The 23,184-nt window shown below is 37.2% G+C and overlaps 2 protein-coding genes across 3 annotated transcripts; both read right to left on the bottom strand.

Annotated features, from left to right (window-relative positions):
• Window positions 1–10,659: 10,659 nt before the first annotated feature.
• On the bottom strand, window positions 10,660–13,661 carry HOXD9 (homeobox D9). Its single transcript, XM_089690446.1, has 2 exons — window positions 12,909–13,661; window positions 10,660–12,548 (listed from the first exon to the last, which is right to left on the bottom strand). Exons 1-2 carry the CDS (start codon window positions 13,513–13,515, stop codon window positions 12,307–12,309), a joined length of 849 nt encoding a protein of 282 aa, XP_089546572.1. The 5' UTR covers window positions 13,516–13,661; the 3' UTR covers window positions 10,660–12,306.
• A 3,425-nt stretch (window positions 13,662–17,086) lies between these two features.
• On the bottom strand, window positions 17,087–20,754 carry HOXD10 (homeobox D10). Of its 2 annotated transcripts, none has more exons than XM_089690448.1 (2): window positions 19,849–20,754; window positions 17,087–17,945 (listed from the first exon to the last, which is right to left on the bottom strand). In XM_089690448.1, exons 1-2 carry the CDS (start codon window positions 20,585–20,587, stop codon window positions 17,671–17,673), a joined length of 1,014 nt encoding a protein of 337 aa, XP_089546574.1. In that variant the 5' UTR covers window positions 20,588–20,754; the 3' UTR covers window positions 17,087–17,670. The 2 variants fall into 2 exon arrangements, with proteins under 2 accessions (XP_089546574.1, XP_089546573.1); XM_089690447.1 differs by having other exon boundaries at window positions 17,087–17,948; window positions 19,849–20,708.
• Between the last annotated feature and the right edge of the window lie 2,430 nt (window positions 20,755–23,184).

The following is a 23,184-nucleotide window of genomic DNA, read 5'->3' on the forward strand; positions in this document are numbered from 1 at the left end:
TAATACAGAAAAATAAAATGATGTTGGTGGATTTGCTAAGAGGGGGAGAGTCAGTTCACTTAATAAAGGGAGTGTTCACTGAGCTTAAAGGGTAACTCCACTTTAATGGAAAAAAGCAAATAAATAAAATAATACAGCATATACATTTTCTGCACAAGTCATATTGTAATTTAAAGCAGGACTAAAGCACTGAATGCATTGGCTCTCCTGCCCCTTTTTCATGCCACCATATTTAAAACTATGGCGCATATGTGCCACTGGTGTCTTCCAGGTATCCAGGATCTGGCACAGACTGGTGGCGGATATATGCCTTCATGGGGGGATTTCTCCATGTGTGCAGCTTCTGGAAGATTGCCATTATACTGCCTGATGGAGTTTGCACACACAAGCGCAAATCCGCCACGCATGCACACATTGCAGTTTAATGACACACCACCTCCTGGGATAGCTGTGACGCAGGGTCCAGCCTAGGCCTGAAACCCAGAAGTGCTGCTTTGCAGCACAAAAATAAATAAAACTATAAAAATGGATACTATTATTACTTTTTTTGTAAGAGGGAGGGGAAAGGGATTAAGTAAAAAAAAAAAAAAGTTGTTAAAGTGAGTTTAGTTGCATTTTAATGTTATTAAAAATTACCTTTCTTTTTCAATCCAAAGCCCTTGTAATTTTTTTTTTAAATTCAATGCAATATGGCAACCTGAAAGCATTCTGTACAGGACACCCCCAGAAATGTAGTTTCCTGCTTGCGTAATTGGTTCACTGATTTTCCCAGAAGTCTGTACTAACATAGCTATATAGTCAATTTTTTTGCACCACTTGCTTTAGGAATTTCAGTTTTGGTGAGCTACTTCTCAGCGGTTAAATACTTTAATTCATAAGTTCACCTATAAAATAAATAATAAATCAACATTTTTTTGCAGGTGAAATAATGTGTATTTCTTTAGGAGCTTAGAAAGCATTTGAACCGCAATCAGCTGGTGCCATGCAGGACTCCTGCAGACTGTCAGTGTACAGTAGCTGTCTGCCCATACCTTGTACAGACAGGCAGTTACACTCTGACAGGAAGAAACAATGAATTACTAGAGCGCTCAACAGCACCGCGGTAGTTCATTTTAGTTCACTACAAGCTGAGAGCAGAGCTCCGCACGGCTGCGCACAGCTGGTACAGGGAACTTCTCCCTGTACTGCTGTCACACAGAGGGTTCAGATCTCCAAGCAGCAGCAGGAGCTGGAACATGTAACATGTTCCACCCAAAAAAACGAGTGGAACATGCAACATGTTCCCAAAGATGGGCTTATCCTTTAAGGCTGCATGCACATGGATGTATTTGTCCATGCAGCCTAAAGACACTGCGCATTTCTGGTGTGCTGGATGCCCTAGAGCTATGTACAGCCATCCATAGAAGTGAATGGGTGAAGGCAGATGTACACAGCTGTGGGCAGCTAGTTGTATACAGTAGTGCACATTCACGCACATGTGCACCATATGCATCCAAGGTGCGTTTGGTGCATTATGTCTGTAAGCTTTGCACTTCTTTATGTATATAAGTGCATACAGCTGGCTTCACCAATTCATGTTCATGGGGACTGTACGTAGCTCAAGGAAATATAGGACAATTAAAATACACAGGGGTTGGTTTACTAAAACTGGAGTGTGCAAAATCTGGAGCAGCTCTGCAAAAAAATTCATAGCTTAATTGAACCATCTGAAGTTAGAAGCTGATTGGCTACTATACACAGCTGCACCAGATTTTGCACTCTCCAGCTTTTGTAACCCAACCCAAAGTGTCTATATGCTGCACAGGAAAATATGCCCATTTGCATGTAGCCTAAAGGGATGCAGCCAGTGCAACTTTCCAGATTGGAGCATGAGCGTGCACCAGGTGATTATAATGAATCGGTCTTTTCCATTCAGAATCAGTCTGCAAAGGACATGGTAAAACAAACATTTTTCTCTTCAGTGCAACAAATGTTAGGAATCTGCTATAAAGTTTGTTAAAGTCACTGCAATGTACATACATCACGCAAAGGAGATTGTTTTTTTTTCTCAAGTGGAGTTACTTTTTGAAGGCTGGTTCACACTATGCCCACTTCTGAATCGTACAGGAACATGCAGTGCATTCCTGTGGGGTTCGACCTGCATGTAGTGCGTTTGCTTGCTCCAGTGCACACTGGATCACATGGTTCTTTTGCCCCATGCAATCTGGTTAAAGTGTATTAATGGGCATGAAATAGCACAGCACAGAGTTGTATGTGAATCGGATAGGAATGCACAGGCCATGCCTGTGCAATTCAGCTCTGGGTATGGTGTGAACAGGGGCGGACAGACCATTTGGAAACTCGGGCACTGGGGTCAGTAGGGGGCCCCATGAGATGCCCCTGGTACCGTTTTCATAGGCTTTTTTGAGTTTGGGCACAGACACAGGGGCTCCATGATCCCCTATTGCCCGGGGGCCCCATGAGTTGTCAGTCTGCCCCTGGGTGTGAACCAGCCTTAAATATCATCATTCCACTCCCCCAGCCAATCTTCCATGCTGCCATCTTTAAAAATCCTGCATGTGTACAGATGTGCTGCAGGTCACTGTCAGGTATGTGAGACCTGAAGCATGTCTTCATACATGTGGTGGGTTCTGGCACATACACATAGAGGCTGCTAGCTTCTGTTATCAAGGCATTGTAAAAATCAATGTGAATACAGGAAGACCCTACTAACAGTAATTTCCTTTACAAATTAAGCAATGTTTTCTAAGTGAACATACCGTACCCCTTTAATAAATTGACCCCAGTGGCCTGATTTTCAGACACACATGATGATGGCTTCATTTTAGGTTGGGAGCACACTATCAATCTTGAGTAGAACAACTTTGCCACTAAAAGTGATTATAACTCAATCTCACCACAAATGTTACAATCTGATTGTACAATCTCTTTTAGATCTACCAAAAACAGATGCAAGGGTCTGCCAGATTAGGTACAAATTAGTTGGATGAATTAGGTAGGTCCTCATATTAAAGAGTTTTTGAAAAATCTAAGGTTAATTGTAGTAGGATTGTGTAATTGATTGCTAACATTTGCCTGTGAGCTTCTAGACTTGAGCCTCATTCACATGGCATTTTACCTCCAGCTGAGGCAAACATCCAAAGGATTCCAGCAGCTGGAATCAAAGGTACTTGCAAAGAGTTGCAGCCGCTTGGCCTGTACAAAGCAATGACAGGTTGACTGTGGACAGATGAACGCCTCTGAATACAAACTGTTTGCATCCAGGGGAATTCATCTGTCCCTAATCACAGGAAATCTTTCCATGTTCAGTTACATCTGAACACCTGAGGACAACTGCTGCCCACTGTCAGCCTGTCATTTGTTTGTATAGGCTGCTGTTTGCTGAAAGCACCTGTGAATCCAGCAACATGAACCCTTTGTAATTTCTATGCAGCTGGAATTAGGATGAATGAGGAAAGTAGTTCTAAAGGCAGAAGGTTTGTTTACTTTAATTCATTCTATACATAATACAGATTTGATGTTTTTAAAAAAAAATAAAAATTGTGCTTTTACAATCACTTTAACCTAAAATCTATTTTTATATGTTTGGCATTGTGCCTCACTGTGTAGAGGTTTCTGTAAATGATTGATGATCCTGCCAGTATTAGCACTTCCTCTTGCAAGTTGACAATGCTAGGTAATTGTATTTTGCAATTAGTTTCAGTGTTGATCTTCTACCATGTCTGTTCTATCAATTAAGCATTGGGCTGCCTTTCCTTCCTTTCAGATAGGCAACGCAAAGGGCAGCTGAAGGAGCTTGCATGGCAGGCTGACAAGGGTTTACATTTACTTTAGGGTAAGTGATTAAACCTATGTAACTGTTTTGTGTTCTAAGAAAGAAAAAAAAAAAAGACATAACAATAAACATATTGTACATCATAATGAAATACATTCCTGGCATAAAGTATTTAGACCTGGATTAGTAACAAGACAATATAGACCATGGCCCAGCATGGTGTGAATTTAGGGGGTAGAAGACAGTTCATTTTTTCACTTTTTATGTTTATTATTATTATTATCATTGTTGTTGTTGTTGTTATTATCATTATACAGGGAAATAATATTTGGAAATCAACATTTCATCACATGTCAACACCTGAAGAATACACACAATATTTTGGGCATACAGGTCTGCAAGCCACAAACATTTTTATTCACAAATACCTTGATGAAGGGGTCTTCTTTGGTATCAAATTGTCGCACTATTATGTTGATTTCTCTGTAAGCAATAAACAATGTTTAGTGAAGGACAAAGGTGTGCTGGTGATAGCGGGTCTTCTTACATGTGACTGGATGGTGTCATCCATCAGTTTGTGGCTGACCATTACAATAAGGTCCTGTGTTGTGCCTGTATGGCGAAGGTTTTCCTAACGGCCACAACAGATGACATAACAGAAGTATGCAGCAGTTGAGCCAAAATAAGCACAAAAATATGTCTTAGGAGTCCAAGTGACAAGAAAACAAAATGCAGTCAACATGTATTGGAGGCCACAAATCCCCCTTCCTTAGGGATTAGGACAACGTATTAATAATAATGGAGTGTGCATTATTGAAGAGCTGCTGAATCCAAGTGATCAGGCTAAAATGATGACTTTTTCTACAGTCTGAGTATTTGTGTCCAGCACCTCAATGCAACTGACCCTTGAACATAACAAAAGTAGCATCTGGACATAAAATAAAATGTGGCCCTTGTGGCTAAATGCATTCTAATGTCTATTATATGTTATAATTATATATGTACTGTATGTCTTTAGTCATTCATATATATGCATGTGGATTTTAATTAGGTTCCCTTGCCGTATATAGCCAGAGATATCTGTGTCCACATGCTTTAAAATAATATACATATTATGGTAGATTGGGTGATGATCCCAAAGCTGTCCACAGATGTTATATGACAGTCTATTGCCTAAAGGCAAACACACAGCAGGTGTGTTCCCTGAAACAATCAGGCGGGTTAAGATACCTGCACTGAAAATCACAGGTAAAAAAGAAACACAGTTTTCAAAGTACATCTTTCCTCTGGTGATAAGGTGTCTTTGGAGGACATCTTCCACTGCATTGCAAGAAAAGCCACCCAAACTGCTGCATGGAGTTATTGCACACCACATAATCTAGATATCTGAACTGTATCAATGGCTAGTATTGTACAGAACAGTACTCCACATTTACGTGTGGTGTACCTGCGTGGTACAGGTAGAGATGATTAAGGCAGAATTGGGCAAGAAAGCAACTCCTCCCCATCTCTTCCATTGACATTGCTAGGCACATAGAAGTCACCCATTTGCATTGTTTATATTGGCATGGCCCACTCAATCAGACACCAACTGCTTTTAGGTTTTCCTCCTTTGTGAAGGACCATGAAGGTTACAGCTTTGATTGACTTAACTGTCCCCCTGGTATACTGTAGAACAGGAGTCTCCAAACTGCAGCACATGGGCCGAATGTGGCCCTTTGCTTGCATTTATGTGGCCCTTGGGGGACTATTCTTTCCACTGACACCAATGATGGGACACTATTCATTCCACTGACACCAAAGATGGGGTACTATTCCTCCAACTGACACCAGAGATGGTGAGCTAACTCTAACATAGATATCAAATATGGGGTACTATTCTTCCCAGTTACACCATTTATGGAGTATTATTACTCCCACTGATAGCAATGATGTACTTTTTTTTACTTCTACTGACCACTAAGCCTATGACATTGTTTACTCCCATCAATGTCAGGGCATTTTCTATTCCAACTGGCCACAGTCAGGCCCCCCTAAAGTTTGAAGGGAAGTAAACTGGCCCTTTGTTTTAAAATTTTGGAGATCCCTGCTGTAGGAGATAAAGGTGTATGGGACATTCACCAAGTCCTGGGCTTCTGCCTAGTTTGCCTTGTAGATGAATGCAAGTAAGTAAATTATTTATTTATTATTTATTTATTTTAGGTACTTATATAGCGCCATCAATTTACTCAGCGCTTTACATATATATATTGTACAATCACATCGGTCCCTAACCCTCAAGGGGCGTACAATCTAAAGTCCCTAACTCACAATCATACATACACATACTAGGGACAATTTAGACAGGAGCCAATTAACCTACCAGCATGTCTTTGGAGTATGAGAGGAAACTGGAGTACCCAGAGGAAACCCACGCAGTCACAGGGAGAACCTGCAAACTCCAGGCAGGTGGTGCCGTGGCTGGGATTCGAACCAGGTTAGCGACTTCTGCCAGGCAGAAGTCGCTAACCATTTAGCAACTGTGCTGCCCAGAATGAGCTCTTACAGCCCTTTCACACATTTTAGATGTACTGTCTTGATATATGTTAATGGATGTATCTATACATAAGTATTGACCATTTTTAATATGTTTTTTGTGTTGTCGATATGCTATGCAATGTGAGGGAGAAACATTCATAACAGATATTTCACATGGAGGGGGGGGGGGTTGTTTACTGCATAGAAACCAATCGGCTTCCAGGCTTTATTGCTAAAGTTTAATTGAACAAGCTGAAGCTAGAAGCTGATTGGCTATTATGTACAGCTTCACCGAATCCTGAGCACACCAGTTTTAGTAAATCTCCCCCATTGTGTCAATACAATAGATATATGAATAAAAAATGTATGCTAAGCATTTCTGTGCATTCACCGCTCATTTCAACGAGCCTACATAAAACACATAAATGCTCAAAGATGTTACATATCCTATTTTGTTTACACATACAAAGCTCCAGTGCAAAGATGTGAACTAACTATATGGGAATGAATAGGATTTGTACTTGAAATGCAATTTCAAGTTGTAAAAGGCATTTTACTGCAGGAAAACAGACAAATGTCAAAGGGCCCTTAATGTTTATGGGCATCAGCAGACAGCTGTAGACATTCCTGGGTGACCAGTCTTGAGTAAAATAGTGAATGGCCATGTTAGATCATTTAGGCCTATTGTGATAATTTCTCCAGGAATTAAGTCAGCCTTGAAGGTATATATTTGTGCTCCCTCTCCACTGACAAAAAGAAAGGTATGCTTAGTTGTTCCAAGTGTGCATTTTATGTCAGGACCTTCTTAATTTTCTGGCATTTGTATCATGTGTATCTTAAACTGGCCATAAACATGGGAGCAAGTGAGAGGACAATGAAACATTCCCACACAGTTTAAGCATCTTATGATTTTTCCAGGTCTGCTTTCTCCTGTGAGGCTAGATCTACAGGGAGGAATTTTGATCACTTTTGATCATACAACCAGTCATGCAATTATGCTCAGTTATCCACAATTTTTGTTCCAGTGACCAATCTCTTCAGTAAAGGGGAGTGTAAAGTTCAAAACATTTTCCTTTAATTAAAAGCTCATATGATTGCCTGTGGAAGTGGCTATGCAAGATTAATTGTTTGCACTGAAAAGATTGGGAATACCTTTCTTTTTGTATTTGTGATGGGACTTATTTGGAGCACTGAGCTACAATCTATAATTACTACAGAAATGATGCAGTGAAAATTACCAGTGCAGCTTTTGCTATTTTAAACAATTGGGGATAGTTTACTTAAAATGTATTTTAACTTTTTGGAGCTAAATTGGGGTAACACCTATTTTTTATTTGTTACACAAAAAGTGACTGCTTACTTGCTTAAAAATCCTATCTAGATTTATTTTCTATGTAAAGATAACAAAGGAGTTGGGGAGTTATGTTTACTATAATTTAGGCTAAATTCTACGTTATTTTTTATGGTCATATTGTTCCAGCTTGGACCATACCCAGCTGATCCCTGTGGAAGCAGAGAACTAGTGTAGTAACTGCTACTACTTCACCACTATCTTATGGTTCTTGTGCCAAGTGGCTGCCCTGCTGCATAGCAATCCAAGGGAATGACTTGCTCAACACAGGTGCCATTCAGTGGATGCCTTGTATCTTTCTCAGTTAATACAAGATGTTCTCTGATTGGACAAGGAGGAGACTGTGATGTCACCACTCTTCCTCTCTGTCTCATCTATTCAGAAAATGATTTTTGCTCTCTCTTAATGTCACCTGTGCCAAGCAAGTGATCCCCTGTGGTTTCTGTGCAACAGGGCAGCTGCTTGGTACAAAACCTTGAAGGCAGCAAGGACCACTGGAGTAGCAGTGGCTGTTACAGTGATTCTCCAATTCCTCAGGGATCAGCCACATATTGAATATCAATACTTTTGTTGGTCCAATCTGAACCAATGTAATCATGCAAAATAAATAAATAAATAGCAAACCTGGAAGTTACATTGTATGTTAATATAAGTCATCCGTACTATACGCTAAAATAGGTAATAGCTCTCTAGTGATTGTAGTTGCACAATCACCTCATCAAAAGGTACTTTAGGAGCTCTGGACTGAACAGGAGCACTCTAATGACACAAGTGCTCCTGTTTAATGCAATAGAGGGGTAACTGCATGCAGACAGCCCTGACGTCCTGTCTGACCATATAGGTTCCCCAAATATGCTCATTCTGGACTATTGTGTTCTGCTGTATTGACATTATGTCATCACTTGATCCAGAAAAAAGGCCAAATTGAAAAGTTGTCATTTATTAGTTATAGGCATCTTTAATACCCTCTTTAGATGTTCAAAGACAGGTCATGACTGTGCTTTCATAGGTTTTGGTCTAATTAATATTTTTGATAATCTGAGTCTTTGGGACAGATTTACTAAACCTGGTACACTCAGAATCTGGTGCATGTGTGCATGGTAGCCAGTCAGCTTCTAACCTCAGCTTGTTCAGTTAAACTTTGGCAAAAAAAAAAAGGAAGATGATTGGTTTCTATGCAGAGCTGCACCAGATCTTGCACTTTCCTGTTTTAGTAAATAACCCCACTTTCCGTCTGCTTCAGCCCATCTACTTTCCCATACATTACGCATTTTACACAACTGAGATGCATAAAATTGTAAAGGTATTTGCTGACAGCAATTATGAAAATGGACAAATGCATAATAGCATATTTCATTTCTAACAGAACAGTAAAATGTTAATATTACCTTTTGTATATATTGGAAATATTTCCTTTATACTAAATAAATTAAATAATGAGTACAGTTAATTTTAAATGTTTAAATGCTTAACAAATATCTGTTTTATAGATTATACGAGAGCATATAGCTGTCAAAACTGGTGGAACTATAACTACAAACCTGGCCTTTTTTTTTTTTAAAATAGAATATTTTCTAGAGCAAGCTTTGAATATCTAATATAAATATTTTGAATATCTTAAATAAAGTATATGCATGGGTACACTAATCATGGATAGCGTAGTGATCTTACTGAATATTCCTGCTATTATTGATCCCTACTGCTAATAAGTAAAAGTATTCCCTGGTTTACAGTAAAACACATAATGCATTTACACAGGAAAGGAGGCTATTCCTCCCAGTATTTACCTTGTATATTCTTTACAGGAATGTAATTCTGTCTTATGTTTTCAGTATTATGGCATTCTTTCTGTTATACATATCATTTTGCAAATATGTGAGCAGAAAAGATTGATGTGGACTCAATATGTAAAAGGAGAGTGACATTTAGAACATGACAGATACATTGTAAAACAAATGGAGTAACAGCGCTACCTAGTGGTCACAAGCAGATCGGTCGGGCTATAAATTTGTTTATCTTACCATAAATGTTTATTTCAAAGCAATTGAAGTTATTGCTGTTATCAGGATTGTAGGAATAACGCTGCAAACCTTGTCATTTACAGAACATTTAAATGTCGAGACTTTAACCCATATGCTTGGGCTTATGTAACAAGTTTCCATTTGTCTTCCTTTTCCTCTTCAGAATATAAAATCGGGGAATAAAAATTGAACGCCCAATGAACCCAGTCATCATTGTTCAACATCTTATTAATGAATGAATGGGAGATGCCTACCTATCACACATCCATTTTACAATGCACAACATCATTAATAAACAGTGGTACGACTCTAATAAAATATACATAATGGGAAGCTGATTTTAGTTCATTTTTATGCTTTTTGCTATTTTTTTTATATGTAATCAAGAAATTGGTTCATTATTTTTCCTCTTGTCCTCTTGATTTTTTTAACATAGCTTAAACAACTAATTTTGCCAGGAATACATTTTATGCTTTAAAAAAAATCCAAAAATTATTAGTGGATTGTTATTGGTGGATGAGGACGTACGTTAAATTAATTTTCCTAACCCAATAGCCCCAGTTCCCATTCAGATGTTGATATATATATATATATATATATATATATATATATATATATATATATATATATATATATATATATAATTTTTCATTATTTTTTTTAACCAAGGAAATTATAGTAACAAGGTATTTGTAAACAGAAAAAGGCCTACCCAGCTTTGAATGAGATTTTTGGTGCTCGGATGTGATGCACATGGACATATGTGCTTTTATGGTCCAGAATAATCCGAGTTTCTCAGCATTTCGTTTTCAAGAGACACAAACCCCAAAATAAGCCCTTTTTTTAAAAGAAAAAAGCACCATGGTCCACCATAAAACCATTAAGTCCAGACGTCTAGCCGTTCAAATGACTTTATTACACCCTAGTCCTTCCTGTTTTAAAAGAATGCTAAGTGTATGTTGCTGTCTGTGAAGTTGCTTCAAATACAACACCTCTTTTTTTTTCTACAAGGGCAATTGCTTTATTTTTTCCTTTTATAATATCAGATTGTCCAAACACAAGTCATGAACGGTAACAAACAAATGTAAACATAAAAAAATAACTTAGTGCTTTCTGCTTATTTCCAAAGGAAAAAAAATAATAATAGCTCTCTCCTAATAACCTCCTATTTTAGGATTTGTGGAGGTGGAAAGTCAAAAACAGACAAACAAAAAAACAGTGGGAACCCCCATCAGTCCTTAAATACACCAATAAAAGATGTGTGGATGGGAGATGTAACAGTCCCTGGCATTGAACGTTCTGATTGTAGAAAACTAGTTGTAAAATGTCACTTTTACACATTCTATGATGAAGCGTGAGAATTTTTTGTTGGCAGTTACAAGCCACTTATTAAACAGTGCGGTATCCCTGAATATTTCTAAATCCGATGCTCTCAAACATTGTTCATTCAGTTCCAAATTTCAAACTGTTATTCCTATACCATTCCAATTCCTAATTTCAAACAATTATGCCATTCCAATTCCAAATTTAAAACTATTATTCCTATACATTCCAATTCTAAATTTTATACTAATATTCCTATCCCAGTCCAATTCTATTATTACTAAGCCATTCCGATTCCAAATTTAAAACTATTATTCCTATACATTCCAATTCTAAATTTTATACTAATATTTCTATACCATTCCAATTCCATTATCCCTATGCCATTCCAATTCCAAATTTAAAACTATTTTCCCTATACCATTCCAATTCCGAATTTAAACCTATTATTCCTAGACAATCCCAATTCCTATTTTCAAACTAATATTCCTATACCATTCCAATTCCAAATTTAAAATTATTATTCCTATACCATTTCTTTATTCTTCAAGTCAAAACATTGTTTCTGTTTTATTAACACACATGGAGATAATGCGAACTGAATAAAATATTCTCTTTTCTCAACGAATTTTGCAATTATCACTTATTTGAGGCCAAATTCATTAACAGTAAGTAGGGATCAGTCTAACCTCTCACCAGATTTTTTAATTTTGTAATTTTTTGTATATTATTAAAATGTAAACTGACCAGTCTTGCAAAACAATGTGGCCATAATAAAATAAAAGGGTGGCAAAAGAAAGAATTGTTTTGAACCTGAATTGCTATTAGAACAATCTAGTGTGTATACCTTTATCTGTTGTCACAAATAATAGATATTAGTGTGACATTACATGCAGATTGCATTTTGCATCAATTCGCAAGGATATGGAAAATAAAAATGGAGTTATACTGGTTTGAATGTAAGCAATGAACATTTCCCTACTGCTGACTTTAATGTAGCACAACCCACAGTCATTTCTGCTATCTTATTAACAGAGCTACACTACTTGCAGGTCAATCCCTAAAAAAGTCTCTTTTTTTTTTTTAAATCTAGCAATACCTACCTGGAAATTCTAGCGTGCAATCACAAAATGAACCGAACGGAAACAGTTTCAAAAAGTAGCATCATGAAGCGCACTGACATCAAAGGAGGTTTTGTTTTTTTTTTTTTTTTTGCAAAATACACAACACATTTACATCTATCTCCAAAAAAATGGACCTATTATATATTTCAGTGTTCCAAATAGTACAGAGCATCACTCAGTGCGTATCCGAGGCTGTTATTGGTCTTTATTGCCTTTTTCTTTGTTCATTTTCTTCATTTTCATCCTTCTGTTCTGAAACCAGATTTTAACCTGTCTTTCAGTGAGGTTTAAAATTCGGGCCACTTCATAGCGGCGATCCCGGGTGAGGTACATATTGAAGAGGAATTCCTTCTCCAGCTCCAGGGTCTGGTATTTGGTGTAGGGGCATCGCTTCTTCCTGGTGGAACGAGCATGGATCCAGTTTGCTGCAGGATTGTCTAGAAAAGATAAAAAAAAAAAGAAAGAGATAGAGGATCATAGGCTATGCTTTGAAAATGCAGCTAAAATTCGATGGTGACCCTGCTGTACCACTTTTTCTAAAGAATTATCATAAAAGGAAGGCTTAATGCACCCGGAGTGTTTACAGTACCAATGATGTCTTGATCTTAGGTGGTTATGTGAGTAATAGAATAATTTTATAGCCTCTTGTTGCTTGCTTGGGCTATATGCTAGGCGTCTAGACGGTTTTATAGGTTAGTAAAACTATCAGTTTTGCACATTTAGAGCCTTGCAGGTTCGGGCTATAAATCAGACAGCAATTTCTTTTCTAGCTCCCTCTCCTCTTTTTTTGTACTTACTTGGGTCAATTTGTTGTTGTGGTTGTTGCTGTTGTTGCTGCTGTTTTTGCTGCTGCTGTGGCTGCTGCTTCTCCTCTTTACATTCAGTGTCCTGCTCAGGTTCTTCGCTGGTCGCCAGCTCTTTAGGTGGAGGTTTCTCTGGCGTTTCTGCAAAGGAATCGCACGTGTACTCAGCCAGGCCGATCCCTTGGGGTTCAAAGGAGGAGCACTCGGTCCTTTTCGGGGTGCTCTCAGGTTTGATCCCGTAGTTGCGCCCGTTGGGGTGGAATCCAGGGAAGGAGGACGCGGAGCTGGTGATGGGCTCCAGCCAGGATCGCACCGTGTATCTGCTGCTGTCTGAGCCTAGGTGGGACTGAGCCATGTAGGGGTGGTAGAGGCCAGTCATTCCTGAGGAAGGCTGGGGGTGCACCGTGGACCAGGAGGTGGGGAAGACGCCCGATTTGGAGGCGAAGCTGCAAGAAGAGAAATCTGAAGGCTCCCCAACACCTGGTGGCCTAGAGGTCGTGCTGTGACCACCCTGGGAGAATCTAGCGCCGTACACCTCCTCGTTGTCATGTCCTATGATAGAATCCACATAATAGTTACTTATGGTGCCACTTGACGACATTTTAGGCTCCCCTCTCACTCATATAAAAGGTTACACTCTTAACTGTATGTAATACCCTCCCTGAGAACAATCATAGTATTTTGCAGACTGCATCCTCCGTCCATTGGTTGTGAGCTCCACGTGATCATATTTACCAATACAGAGTAAATCAATCCGCTTAACGGGGCTGATGTGATTAAAAACACATACAATTAAAAATAAAAGTGTAACTAAGCCGAGATATATGGAAGGAAGCATCCGGGTGGGGGGAGGGGAGGGGGGCACCGCCTGATTCCACCTTTGTGCCTCTTTTTAGATTCTGCTTCTTGTTACAGCTGCCCAAGCCAGGGACTATTTCTTTCTCCATGCTCTCTCCCTGCCATTCATTTTTTAATCACTTTGCTGAATTTGTTTAATTACCCTTTAAACTGTGGGGACCCACACTACAGATCCAGGCAAAAGCATGCTCAGATTATTGACCTCTGGGTATAAAACCTGTTTTACTGGCCACAAACAAGGAGCTATGGGGAAAGGAAGGGGGAAGGCAGCAGGAGCAGCACGTTGCTTGTGCTCAACAGCATTCAGAAACAGTTCATATTTACATACATAGGAGAGGCCATTCTGTGTGCATTGCTGGAGAAAGCTTACTGTGTTTTTTAAAAACAGGTGGAAGAGTACTATCATGATTTTTATGAGATTCCATAAAATTTTATGAGGTGCATTTGATTATACATTAATGTGCCCTGTAATCAAATGGTCTAAGAGAACATTAAAACCTGGGCTGGTGAATTGATCAGCTACTGGGCTCTTCCTATTGTCCTTTTAAATATTGAGTGCATCATTTGATTTTATATGTATATTATATATATTCTTCTTCTTTTTTCTTTAAACCGGGTGTGTTTATGTTATTCAATCAATAGCTTACAAATACACACAGACAGAGAATGAATGGTTATTATAGAGCACATCCACGACATTTAAAATGACATTGGAAAGAACCCTCACCCCATCATAACTATATATATATATATATATATATATGTTTTTTTTTGTTTTGTTTTTTTTAACTTCTTTTTTTCTTTAAACTGGGTGCATTGTGATGTTTCTGTTGATCAAACAATGGCTTACAAAGACCCACAGATACATATGCACAGCATTTAAAGTGACAATATCAAGAGCCCTCACCCTATAATAAATAAATATATATGTATATACATATTTCTTTAAACAGGGTGCAATCTGATTATATTCTGATGTTTGTAGTTAACAGACAGAGAATGTGTGGTTACTATAGTGCAAATATATATATATATATATATATATATATATATATTTAAAAGGACAACAGCAAGAGCCCAGTAACTAATCAATTCATCAGCATAGTTACAGATCTCCTACCTATCTATCTATCTATCTATCTATCTATCTATCTATCTATCTATCGATCTATCTTGTGCATTCTCTGTTTGTAAGCTATTTTTTTTTATTAACATATACATCAGAATGTATCCAGTTTATAAGAAATTATCATAAAATGTAAGATTTATTAATATCATGGTACATTTTGGATAGTTGATATTAGAGAGAGAGAAAGACAGAAGTTAGTACACCTATAACTACAGATATTTTCAATAAAAGAAATCAGAGTTTGGGAGTGCATTCGTTTACATCTATATAAATCTAAATTATTACACTGTTGAATATTGCTTTTTATTTTAAAGATGTTACAAAAGTGGTAAGTCAAGCATGTTGGTGTCTTATACAGGCATTAGTAAACCTTGAGTAAAACAAAACTTATTGACCATATACCCCAGTTGGCTAGCAATAAAGAATTTTTCAGCTCAGCTTTGTTAAGTGAGGCTGTGATCATTTGCAGGAAGAGACCTAAGTTTATTGGGGCTGTTTCCTGAAATAAAACGGAGTTTATCTACAACTAAGGAAGCTCTAGGCTGTTCTGTATCTTCTGTAAGGAAATACAAGTTTTAACAAAATACAACAAAGGACAGCACGCTCACTATAGCTATGTATAGTGTAGTAGTGGGATGATCTTACATTAGTATCATCAGCGTTGATTACAATGTACCGGTTTGTACTACTGTTTCCTGATCCTATCCCTAAGGACAGTGCTTTAACAGAAGCCTGATGCAAGGTGTATGAAAAGTATGGAAACAATGTTAACTCGGATATTTACAGGTAAGTGTGTGTGTTTGAAGGACATGGCAGGCACTACCAAACAGACCCAAAATACCATTTAGGCTCCATGCACACTGAGCTTAAAAAATGGGTTGGGCTGCTACTGAAATATCCCAAGTAAAATTCATGCTAGCTACATTAAAATAAGTTTCTGTGCTCCCTATTATTTTAATGGTTTCCTAGGCTCCCAAATTTGACCAGAGAGAGGGAAATGCATGTTATCAGTCTCTTTTTAGGAGTCTGTAAGGGTTCAGATGTGAATTTAGTTTAGTTCCACTGGTAGATTACAGAGAAGAAATAACTGCACCTTTTTTGTCTTTTTGAGATTTGCTGCAAACATTATAAACATGGTTAGTACCTAAACGAAAATGTAAGAATACTAATGTAATTCGCCTTTGTGTACCGTTACTTTGTAACCCAGTAGGGCTGGCCCCATGATGCACTTATGAACTTGAATCGTGGAATCGTGACACGTTGTCTGTGTATGCATAGAAAAGCAAGAAGACAAAGAGAAAAGAGAAAGGGGAAACTGAGAGGGTGGGAGGTAGAGAAAGCAGAGAGTAGAAGAGAGGTACAGAAAGAGCTAGTGAGAATATATACTGATATATATATATATATATATATATATATATATATATATATATATATATATATATATATATATTGTACAGGAGTACACATGAAAAAACACCCTCGTGCACAGCTTTCTTTCTTTTTCGTTCTTTCTTTCTTTCTTTCTCTCTTTCTTTCTCTCTTTCTTTCTTTTTCACTTACTTTTTCTTTCTTTCTTTTTCTTTCTTTCTTTCTTTCTTTCTTTCTTTCTTTCTCTCTCTCTCTCTCTCTATACATATATATATATATTGATTAAAGTTATTTTTTTGTCAGTCCAATGTACTTGTGTCACTGCAAAGTGCACCAATTAAGGGGATTTTTTCAATTATTTTTATCTATAATATTATTCTTTTTTCTTTTGATTGGATCTTTAAGTCAAAGCGAGCCTGCTGTATAGCATTAATAAAATTAGTAAATAACACATACCTGCACATACACACACACACACACACACACACACACACACACACACGTTTAAATATCCAAATGCACACAACATGGACACAATCTTACAGATGTGATGCATTTTCCTAGTCTTGTATCTTCACAATTGCTATATTATTATTACAGAGTTACAAACACAACATTTCCACTTACCGGAGCCATACAGGTGATGCTGATCTGTACATACAATCATTATAGAACGGCTTCTGAATGCATATAGTTTTTTCCTGCCAAGCTAATATCTGAGAGGACACAGGTCGTTATTGTGTAGCTGATTGCTGGATATACACTAGTTTTGGAGGCAATGGCAAGGCTGGGTCCCTAAAAATAACATGAAAACCTGAAGCTTTCAGACAGTTTATTGCATAAGACATGCAGAGATCATGCACAGTATGGACACAGAGCTGTCTCAATGATATTACCACATATCACAAGGAGACTTCTACAAGGATTACGAGTCAAATCAACTACACGTTTACAAACATATTTGCAGCTATTTCGCACTTATTTGGAGCAGACATTTACAGAAAATGTGCTTTTTCTTCCCCCGAAAGTCATTAAGAATATTCATGAAGGTTAAAATGCCAAGGTCCATAAAGTAACATACAGAAAAAGCATTTTTAGTAAAAACATGAAAAAGTCACATTGCTTGGATATCTTGAACAGTCCCAATAATTTAAGACGACATGATAAACTTTCTTCATTGTACCCTGCCATACGGTGAAAAAAAAATAAATTACATGTGCTAGATCTTTAATTATTATTTATATACCCATGGAAGTACATATAGACACTTGCAGCACTAAAAAATGACGAAAATCACATTCTAGATCACAGGAAATGATGTGATATGGGTTCCAATAGTCTCTCCTGCTTCTGAGCAATGGCTGATGCTGTGACAAAACGTTTTAACCTAGTTTGGTGGGCTTAAGAAAAAGTCAAATTAGCGGTCAGTTCACGAATTCGATTTTCTCTGCTCATCTTCTTTAGCTTCATTCTGCGATTTTGAAACCAGATCTTGACCTGCCTGTCAGTGAGATTCACGCTCTTACTGATCTCTAGGCGGCGCTCTCGCGTCAGATACATGTTAAACAAGAATTCTTTCTCTAACTCCAGTGTCTGGTGTTTAGTGTAGGGGCACCTCTTCTTCCTGCCACTCTTTGCAGTTAACCAATTGCTTGTTGGGGTGTCAGACTTGATTTCTTCTATTTGAATAAAACAAAAAAAACAAACAAAAAATATATGTGTAAGGAAAAGGTGAAAGAAAAAAAAACTTACTCTACATTGTGCAGACTTGACAATGAACCTTAAAACAAAAGTCTGATAGAACTGAACCTATATCAAGTTATATGGGTCATAAAAGACACAATACAATCGTAATGAGGTCTCTATGAATGTCACTCCCCTATTGGTTCCTTTCACTAGTATACATACAGCAAAACTTTCCAACATGTTCTATATACTAGTGGCATGTCTAATGTAAACATAATATGTGTGTGCATGTAGGTGTGCATGTATATATATATATATATATATATATATATATATATATATATATACACACAACAAACACCACAACAGAGCTGATAATGTCATGGTTCATTTTATATATATATATATATATATATATATATATATATATATATATATATATATATATAGATAGATAGATAGATAGACACACAGAACAGACACAGAGAGAGATGTATATATAGAGACAGAGAGAAAGAGAGATACAGATAGACAGATATAGATTACACTAGATATATACGTCTGTGTGTCTATCTATCTATCTATCTATCTATCTATATATATATATATAGCGAAAGCGAGAGAGAGCAAAATAGATATATACTATATATTTATATCTGTGTGTGTATGTATATATATATATATATATATATATATACACACACACACATATATATATATATATTTAGATATATATATAGAGAGAGAAAGATAAATAGATAGCTATATACTACATAAATAATATACATCTGTGTGTGTGTGTGTGTGTGTGTGTGTGTGTGTGTGTGTATATATATATATATATATAGAGAGAGAGAGAGAGAGAGAGAGAGAGAGAGAGAGATACTAGATATATACATCTGTGTATCTTTCTCTCTCTCTATATATATATATATTTATATATACACACATACATATACACACGTACTTGCACACACACATATATACACATTATTGACAGACTATACTATACTAAAACACGTGTGAAATACCCTAAATTTAACCCATGTGCACTGACAACTCACCTACAGTACCCCCCCCCCCCCCCCAAAAAAAAAAATCAGTATTTAGTTACACATCATGTACTTAGTAATGTTCTTGTGATGGAAGAAACAAGGTCCATAAAAACCGTTATTTAACTCCTTACCCTCTTCTTCCTTCACATAAAATGTCAATGATATATACTTAAAACATACGGTAAAAGCTCCACCATGCATATTCTTAAAAGTCCTTTATGTCTGAACTTAAATAAGGCAAACAGCCGCAGTGTACAATGACAGGAAAATCTGTTTATAAATGTAAATACATGGATGGAATAATAATTTTCTACAAAAATTTAAAAATGTCTTGCCTACAAATAAAAAAAAATATTGTTTTAAATGCAGGCACTGTAATTATAACATGAACACACACACACACACACACATACATACATACATATATATATATATATATATATATATATATATATATATATATATATATATATACACATTTTAACCCTTTAGAATACAGCCAACAAGATTCCAAGCATAACTTTTTTTTCGGCAATACTGGTAATAAAGGTCATTTAAAATGTATTACAGAATTTTGTAAGAATCTGTGTAATGAAGGTAGACAGACCTGCTTACAATTAGCACCTAGAAATGATCAGGCATATTGATTATTCTCAGTCTCTCCTGAACAGAAGGTTCTGTATGAAATACTTGAGAGAACCAGGGGCAGTTCCATCCTCACATGTAGGTACCATTAAATGTTATGGATGGTAATGCTGGTATTTTACACCGTGTTTTATGGTGCTGGCGTGTAAAAGCTACAACATGTCATGGTTTGAAAGTTCTTTGTAATACCGACCTTTACTTTCCTTGTCTTGTACTTCTGGGCTGGACACAGACACCTCAGCCAGGCAACTCCTGTCCTCCTGCAGGGCAGATTTGGACTCTGGACTTTCCCCAGCAGACACTTTGGAAGAGTCTTGGCTGCCCGGGTTTTCATTCATTTTCTTATCCATCTGATGTGGAGAAGATAGCTGAGGTTTGGAGCTGCCGCGGGGGTTTAGCTGTAACATTAAGGATGAACTGGTTTCTTGGTTATTATTGTACTCTTGGGGTTTCCCACTGGCGTAGGTCTGGCTCAGCCTAAAATATCCTGGGACGGGGACCTCAGAGTTCTCAACAGAACAGTTCTCAGAGACGAGCCTCTGGTATGATGGCACTTCTGAAGAAATGACTTTTGATCTCTTATCTGAATACATGCAGCAATTAGTTTCCTCCTTAATATTGGTAGGAAAGGAACAAGTGGGGATCTGTTGTGTAACAGGTTGCTCTATTCGGCAAGACCTGTTCGGATCTGTCCAACTGTCTACTTGAGGTATATAGGGATGGACATTCATACCCATGTTTTGGTGATTGACTTCTCTTTTTGCCAGAGATGGTAGCAGTCCACAGGTTTGCATCCCATAAGTCCCAATGTCTGAGCTAGGTGGCATGTACATGCTGGCGTTGTTAGAATAGAAACTGTCACTTCTACAGGCACTGATCAAAGAATCTACTAAAAAAGTATTTGCAGCAGGAGAGCTGTTTGGAAAGGACATTTTGGGGAGGAATTTGAAGAAGAGAGATTGTGTCCTTTGTAGGCTGACATCTCTAGGAAAACATTCCCTGTGTAATTGTGGATGCCTCTGCACAACCACATGACAAGTAAGCCAATGAGATTTGAAAATGGCCTTGAGCAGCTACCTCCCTGCAGGTCACATGGTCCGTGGCCAGCTTGGGCTGCAGCTCAAATATGGTCAACAGCGACATCTACGAAGTCAGGGAGAAAGTGCCGGCCAACTGCTCTGCTATGGCAGCCCTGGCGCACTGCGCTGATTTAAGGTTATTTTTTTAAATATACCATCACAAAAAAAAAAAGAAAAAAAATTCTTGACAGCTAAATACCTTAGCTACTTTTATAAGGCGGCGACAACAGCGCAGAGAGAATCAACAGTATGAGAATTAGGAATACAGTAGATCAAATATTCAGCAATCCCTTTCTTTTAATGCTTTATATTCAAATGAAAGAGTCTGCTGACCCAAAGGACTCCAGGGCTGTGCTTGCTAAGGAAATTAATGGCAACAGAGTTTTAGGAAACAAATCTTCCCCTTACAGTCCACAGAGCATTAGCTTGGTCACACTTATGAAGTTTACAGAACAACATGAGCAATAAAGTCACAATATTTTCAGATATTACTTTCACACCTATGGCAAGAAAGAAATGCTGTTTTTGTCCAATTCATACATTGAGCAAATGCTTTCATCCTTGGCAGCCTAAAGGTGCAAAAGGTTGTGGAATTTATTAAAACATATTAAAAAGAATCAGAAACGATCAATATCCCCCTCATCTGCATTCCTAACACTGTTAGCCTTTCTTTTTTCTTTTTTTTTTGCTTCTGTTGCTTTTTAAAGAGTTATACCCACTGTTACCACACACGGTCAGATGCTTTATTAACAAATCAATCGAAACATACTAAAGGATAAGATTCATGGGCGAAATTTAGCATAATGGCGTTCTCAATATGAATTATTGAAAATTATCTTATTGGTTCTTGACTGCAAGCAAAAAAAAAAGGTCATTTTTTGTTTTAACACAAACTGTCACATAGTAAAAGCCAAGCGTCTGTGGTGATCTAAACTATATAGTTGTTGCAAGAACCAGTGTATGTTGTTGTGTCTGAAATTTCCCAACCTTAAGATGTCAATATTGATTAAATAGATTATTTCCTATAAAAGAATAATGGCCCACGCATCCCTTGATAGCCTGTTCACAGCTGCACTGAATCCAGAAATTGTATGTATATATATATATATATATATATATATATATATATATATATATATATATATAATCAAGATCTCAAACAGACATTTCCATCAATACATTTTACATTGGTGCACCAAAAAGTTGACAGTTCTCTGAGTTTCATTAGTTCAGAAATTAGAAAATTCCAAGTGCCATTGCTTCTTTTAAGACCCCCTTTTTCGCAGGCATTTTTATTTCCTATGCAGTTAAAACAATAAAATGTCTGGGTTTGTGGCAATGAGACAGACCTTTGATAAAATGGAACCCTCACGCAGCTGTTCAAATACAACATCATTGTCAGGTTAAGAGCCACTGCCTTTTACAACTGCAGTTGCAAAGCCTGTGTGGCGTGTTGTTAAATAGCTTGTATGTGACTATTATACACAGAACCCAAAGGAACATTAAAAAAAAAAAAACTTATAAGCTGTCTACCTTGGTCTTCTCACTAGTAAATGAAGGCTTGGATCTGCTTAGTTACTGGCAGAGGTGCTTTGAGATATCTCCTTTAAGATAAACATTCTCAGATGCTCTAGGAGTATATTTTTTAAAAGTAGAATGAAAAAGGTGGTGACTGACAATTGTGAAAATATCAAGGCTTCTATAATACCACATAACCTTCGTCTTTTGACCCAGTCGACACGCTTTTAGTAGGAAAGCTGCATTTATTTGTGGTGTATGGTGCAATAATGCTATTTCACTGATGTACACAGTCTAGAGAAATATATGCATTCACCAATGACCTAATGAAGGTTCAGCAATTAGCTATTGCCAGGGAGAAGCAGACTGTTTCTTTAGGTATCTAAAGCAAAAGGAGCACCACAAGCAATCACGTACTATTCTTATTAACAGACTGCTCCAATGTCTCTAAAAAAAGGTATATAATGCAATAACACAAGGATAATACCTCCTTCCTGAACACAGCACACATTGCAGCAATTTAACTGCTAGCTTAATTGAAATCCTAAGCTAATGTCCATCTTCAGTACTAATGAATTCACTCTGGCATCTACCAATACGATGCAACCACATCAGATGGAAACGTTATCCCTTTTCTGAAAATAATAATAGCAATTATAAGCTGAATTCATAATACAAATATTGTTGGATTCAGTAACTGCATGTTAAAGTATAGCAAGTATAGATGATCTACAATAGTACGAATATATATACTCGCACATGCAGGCATAACACTCTAATTAAAAATATGCAGACATACATATATACACATGTATTCTATGTGCGAATGTAAATGTATATATTTATTATACCTATATATCATACAGATGCATTTAGCAATATATCAAAACACTATAATGCTTTTTAACATCCAAATAATGTTAATTATGCAT

Source organism: Staurois parvus, unplaced genomic scaffold, assembly GCF_062004578.1.
Source record: "Staurois parvus isolate SC_StPar_1 unplaced genomic scaffold, SC_StPar_1.0 ptg000530l, whole genome shotgun sequence".
In the NCBI taxonomy this organism is placed as follows: Eukaryota; Metazoa; Chordata; class Amphibia; order Anura; family Ranidae; genus Staurois; species Staurois parvus.

Excerpts from the sequence above, each read along its gene's own strand:
- HOXD10 (XM_089690447.1), bottom strand. The coding sequence starts at position 20,587 with ATGTCCTTTCCAAACAGCTCTCCTGCTGCAAATACTTTTTTAGTAGAT. Across the intron at positions 17,949-19,848 it reads ACAAGACAAGGAAAGTAAAG|AAGAAATCAAGTCTGACACC; the intron begins GTCGGTATTACA and ends TTATTCAAATAG.
- HOXD9 (XM_089690446.1), bottom strand. The coding sequence starts at position 13,515 with ATGTCGTCAAGTGGCACCATAAGTAACTATTATGTGGATTCTATCATA. Across the intron at positions 12,549-12,908 it reads ACAACAACAAATTGACCCAA|ACAATCCTGCAGCAAACTGG; the intron begins GTAAGTACAAAA and ends TATCTTTTCTAG.